General features: G+C 28.6%; 2 protein-coding genes across 2 annotated transcripts; both read right to left on the bottom strand.

Moving 5' to 3' along the window:
• Nucleotides 1-206: 206 nt before the first annotated feature.
• LOTGIDRAFT_157484 (hypothetical protein) lies at nucleotides 207-1,024 on the bottom strand (the record flags this gene model as incomplete). Its single annotated transcript, XM_009049692.1, has 3 exons — nucleotides 207-290; nucleotides 590-684; nucleotides 769-1,024. The coding sequence occupies 3 exons, from the start codon at nucleotides 1,022-1,024 to the stop codon at nucleotides 207-209; spliced, it is 435 nt and encodes a 144-aa protein (XP_009047940.1).
• Nucleotides 1,025-1,414: 390 nt separating this feature from the next.
• LOTGIDRAFT_157485 (hypothetical protein) lies at nucleotides 1,415-4,576 on the bottom strand (the record flags this gene model as incomplete). The annotated part of the gene is made up of 5 exons (XM_009049693.1): nucleotides 1,415-2,157; nucleotides 2,735-2,786; nucleotides 2,890-3,089; nucleotides 3,429-3,599; nucleotides 4,390-4,576. The coding sequence occupies 5 exons, from the start codon at nucleotides 4,574-4,576 to the stop codon at nucleotides 1,415-1,417; spliced, it is 1,353 nt and encodes a 450-aa protein (XP_009047941.1).
• Nucleotides 4,577-5,614: the final 1,038 nt, after the last annotated feature.

Consider the following 5,614-nt stretch of genomic DNA (forward strand, 5'->3'; position numbering starts at 1 on the left):
CTATTATTATGAGTATAAATTTGAAATGAAATATCACATTCCTTATTGAATTCATTAATTCTAGCAGTTGTCGTCACTCCTTTTCTATTTGCTTTTGATGAAATTTTGAAATTCATTTGTTAAATCTTTGTTTAAAACATAGTTTACACATTTGATAAAACAGCTACCATCTGTTGGTATGTAACAATTTTTACCTATATATTCATTTATTTTTTTGAGTAGTTCAGTTCCTCTTCCAACTTTTGATCTTTTAATTTCTTTAAAATTGCCTTTACGTAAAAGGATTCTTCCTGTAAAATACCAATCAGAAGCATCAGATTCTAAATCAATTCTAGAAAAGATTGTGTGAAAAGATTTACCATTGAAACCAACAATACGCATATCTTGTTTGTGTTTTCCATCTTGAAATATCTCTCCATCTATTTCAATTTGTCCTTTAAATGTTAAAAATTTATCAGAAATAATCTTGACAAAATTTGAAAATAACACGTTTTCTATGAATGTTTCATCATCATTAATTTCAATTGATTTATTCATATTTTTTATATATGCTTTTTTAATTATCTATTTTTAAAGTATTTTTTTTTACTTTTATTGCTGATATTTCCATCTCAAATTTATCTAGAATTTCATTGAATTTTTCTAGTTCTTCTATTGTTATGTTCTTATCTTCTCTTGATCTTTCTAAAAATATAAATAATTTATTAAGATAGGCATTTAAGATTTTTGTTTTCTTTTTATATTAAGATTTCTGTTTTGATGTATAACCTATAGCAATCAACCCACAAGATGAAGTTTGAATAGCAGTAATTGTGGCTAATACAGTTGGGATAAGTAGTGGAACCATTAATCCACCAGTTACAGCCGTTGCAACTGTTGTTCCTACTGTTAGAACTACACTCAGTGTTTTGAAAACAGAATCAACTCTAATCCATCTTTTCTTATATTTATTATATTGTTCTAGTTTTACTTTTAACTCGTTTTGTTTGTCTATCATATATTGTTGTCTACTTTCGAGTTCCATTTTTATGACATTAAATTAAGTGAATTTCTGATTTCTGGATATTGTTCAATATTTACAATAAACTGCCCTCTAATCTCTATACCTTGTATTATTTTTGTTTTATCTGTTATAATTACTTCGGGTTTAAAAATAGTAACTCTTACAGATACTTATGATATTTCTTCTTTCGAATTAATCTTATTCAGATGAATTGTAAATTTTGGTTTTTCAATATTAATGTCTATAATACATCTACAAGTATATATACCACCAACTTCTTTATTATGATGACGTTCAATTATTGATGAAAATATTATAAATTCTTTACCTCGTTGACTTTTGTGTAAATAAATTAGTATAATATCTTAGAGGGTATAAAAACTAGTATTAACAAAATATAGCTTTATATATTCAAAACGTATAACTCTTTATTGTATCTGTTTCTTGTGGAGTTGGATTTCTAATAATGTTTATCGATGGTGAGCTTTCCGTCTCTAATATCATATCAAAATCACCTATTGAAAGAACATCGTTGTCATTGTCTAATATTATTGACATTCTAAAGATGTCTAAATATTTTCTATTTGTTTTAATTTCATACATGTGATTAGGCTTGTTGTTTTCATCGTAAACTTCCAATTCTTTATTTTCAACATATTCACCATCTTTGATAAATTCGAAAATCTTACGAGCGTTTAAATAGTGAGATGGATGAGAGAAGAAGATTGAATCGATTTTAACTTTTACAGGAAAAAGAATTTCAATTAAAGCTTTACCTCGGAAAATAAACTTTCCCGAATCATCAAATATGTTTTTAATGTTTCCACTTATATATGAAAATACTTTTTTATTTTTAATATAAACATATCCTTCCAACTGATATTTTGTTTCACCTGTAGGAATGCGTTCAGTATTTCTCACAGCCAAAGCTGGAAGATTGAAATAATATGATTTTTTATTTTCTTTGAGTTTGTTTTCTAATGTGGTTATATTTTTTTCCTGTTTTAAAACTTCATTATTAATATTAGTTATCTGCTCACTATAATCAATATTTTCTATCTGTTGTTTAATATTTGTTAGTTCTTTTTGTAATTCAGTTTTAAATTTAGTTTCTAGAGCAGTTGATTCCTGTTGCCATTTGTCTTCACTTATACCTGGAATAATATTATCTATTAGTTGTTTAAAATCTATTTTTTGCTTTGCTATCTTCTCATCTAATTTAGATATTAATAAAGTCTTTGAATGGCATGTAGCAATTGTGAGTATGATATAGACACAGCTTTATGGAACAACAATCACTGGTTAAAGTTTTATGCAACGTTTCGACGTGTTTCCCCCGTCGTTCTCAGGCACATAATGAGAAGTGATGGGCAAACTATATATACATTAATGCTTATTATTAAGAACACACAAGAGATAAATGGTTTATTGATACATTACATTACATTAAATTAATAACGACTATTTCACTATTATCATTAAGTATAGATTCTAATGCGGCTTATTCATCTTCATTCATACCTGGAATAATATTATCTATTAATTGTTTAAGGTCTATTTTTTGTATTGCAATCTTATCATCTATTTTAGATATTAATGAAGTTAAACTTTGTAATTGAGTTTTATCTACTACATTAAGTAATTGTTGTTTAATACCAACTAGTTGTTTTTATATTTCACTATTATCAATAAGTTTAGTTTCTAATGTTGTTAATTTATCTTCACTTATACCTGGATTAATATTGGCTATTAGTTGTTTAAGATCTACTTTTTGTTTTGTAATCTTATCATTTAAATTAGATATTAATGAACTTAAAGTTAGTAATTGAGTTTTATCTACTATATTAAGTAATTGTTTCTTCAATAAAACTTTTCAAACTTGTTACTTCTTCTTGTAATTTAGTATCATCAATAAAATCTTTATTAATTAAATTTAATTGATCCATTAAATATTTCTTGTGAACAGCATCATAATCATTTTCTGGTAACTTTAAAGTAGTTATGGTAAAATTATTCATATCTAAATCACCTTGAAGCATGTCTCCAATTTGTTCCACAAAATAAGGTTTTGCTTTATTTATCCATGCTGTAGTGTTAGGTAAGGTAAAGAACCTAATCCAAATTTATTCGCCATTTTTATTAAGTTAAATTTATTACAATTTCTTCAAACTGTTTTCCTAAAGTTACTTGATATAAAACCCAAAGTGATAGTTGACCACAAAACTTTTTGTCCCGGTATTTGAATTTGAAATGTTGAAAATTTGATTGGTTGATTAGTCAATTGCATTAATTTCATTATCTCTTCAGTTGGTTCTAATCCAAAAGAATCGAAGAAATAAAAGTTATTTAAAGAGTCTTTGTATAAAGCAGTGATGAACTCCGTTTTGATCTGGAGTATGTATATTTGTTATCGCATAAAATTTACCTTTCTTATCCTTGAGATCATTTATTTCATCTCTCATACAATAATAAAACGGTGATATATTTAACTCATTCGCCCATCTCATAAGTTGAAAGTTCGTTTTGATAGAACCTATTTCTTCTTTGTCTTGATCGATTAATTCATATGTTGGAGGTGATGTGGTGTTTACTTTATCTACGATAAATATTTTATTGGTCCAAAATCTGACGTAGCCTTTTTCGAATTTGCTTTTATATTTGAAAATACGAACGCGATCTTCGACTTGGGTTTGATATTTAAATTGTTTATCTCATTTACATAGTTATGTTGCGCGTAATTGACTTTATAATATTTGGATTATTTGAGGCTTGTGTTGGTGTGACACCTATAGATGAATGCATTTTGTTATTGTATTTATCTACAACCTCTGGTAATATTTTAAGCCATTTTTGAGATTTCAATTCCGTGAACTTTTTGAATAATTTATTTTTTAGAGTTCTATTATATCTCTCAATAACTACGGCTTTACCTTAATTATGCGTACTGTAAATTTCAAATCCTAGAGATTTCATATTTTTGTTATAAAATTCACTTCCTTTATCTACCCATAACTGTTGAGGTCGTCTGTCAGATTGTTTCATTATTGTTTCAAATGCGTGTTTGACTGATAAACCTGTTTTGTTTTTGAGAGGAATAACCCAAGTATATCTTTTACAAATCTATAACGGTTAAACAATATTTATATCCTCTTTTAACAGGCATATTAATTAAATCTGCTGACCAAATTTCATCTGCTATTCCCATACCTATTTTCATCTTTGCTTTCAAGAGTTTTATAATCAGTGCTCATTGCATTCTCTCTTTGAAAGTTGGATTTGGAATATTTTCAAGTTCAATTATCATTTGTTTGTCTGCTTCGTGTCTGGGTGTTATGTCTTTATTTATGTATAAAATATCCTGTTTACGTTATTGACGGGTTCTTCACCTGGTTTTGGTTTATCGTTTTCGTCTAATCGTAGATCTAACCTTGTACCTGGACCAGTGTAATTATGACCGGGAAGATGTTTTTCTCCAGGATATTTTGCGCATGGAAATCCAGGAAGAGAACTTAATGATTTTTGAATGTCAGAACCGAAATAAGTTTTAGGAGTTTGAGCAATTATCATAGACATTTTTATCCAATAATTTTAAAACGATTGCCTTTTTTTATTTTCTAATCTTTTATTTCGCATTTGTCTTATATGTTGTAATTCTTTCAACTCGTTAGATTTTTTCACTGCTACGCTTATATTTACTCCTGCTTTTGCTATAGATCCAACAGCTTGCGCTTCTGAGGAAATGAGGGATTTGTTATTTGAGTTAAAGTTGGCTACTTTTGGGATGAGAGATGATAGAGCTGAGAATTTTTTTTGTTCGTGTTTTAAAATTAAACTCATTCTGTTTTTAAATGAGTTAATTTAATGAAGAAATCTATTGAGCAAAGAAGTATATGTATAAGGCCACCAACCCTCGGTTTTTGCTTCAAAAATTATAGTTTTTTAAGCATTAACACGACCGAAGGGAGTACTAGAGTATATGGATTTGGCGCAGTCCCTGGTTTTTAGTTGAAAACTACAGTTTTTTAAGTATTAACACCACCAAAGGAAGTGTTGATGCTTAAAAAACTGTAGTTTTCAATTAAAACCCAGGGACAGCGCCCAATCCATATACTCTAGTACTACTCAGATTGGGCATCATGTTTTCGCTTCATGTGTTCCTCATTTGTTTTGAAAAACTTCCTTATTTTTCTTTGGATGGCAAAAGGACAAAAGGTTCTTCTTTTAATCTGGGATGGTCTCTTCACAATATTCTTGATATAGACGAAATTGACAAAGTTTGATCCAAATAAAATCTTCTGGTTTCCTTGCGGGTGTAATGCGATTTTATTTTCGGTAAATTCTTATATGGTTCCGGACAACGTTTAAAGTTTCTTCACTTAACTTATTTCCAGGACATGCTTTGCACGACTATCAGAACCTCAAAATGCACCAGTTTCACCAATATTTTGAGGTGCCTTATCTATTGAACCATTGGACCACATTTTCGGCACACCCTTTTCTTTTCATTGGCAATTAGGAAATTATACAAAATTGTTTTTTCTCTCTTACGTTTACGTATTGTAACTTGACTACGGATTCTACTCTCTGCATCCCTAAATCGGGATCCTCTAG

The sequence above is a fragment of the Lottia gigantea genome (genome assembly GCF_000327385.1).
Source record: "Lottia gigantea unplaced genomic scaffold LOTGIsca_14, whole genome shotgun sequence".
Lineage (NCBI taxonomy): Eukaryota > Metazoa > Mollusca > Gastropoda > Lottiidae > Lottia > Lottia gigantea.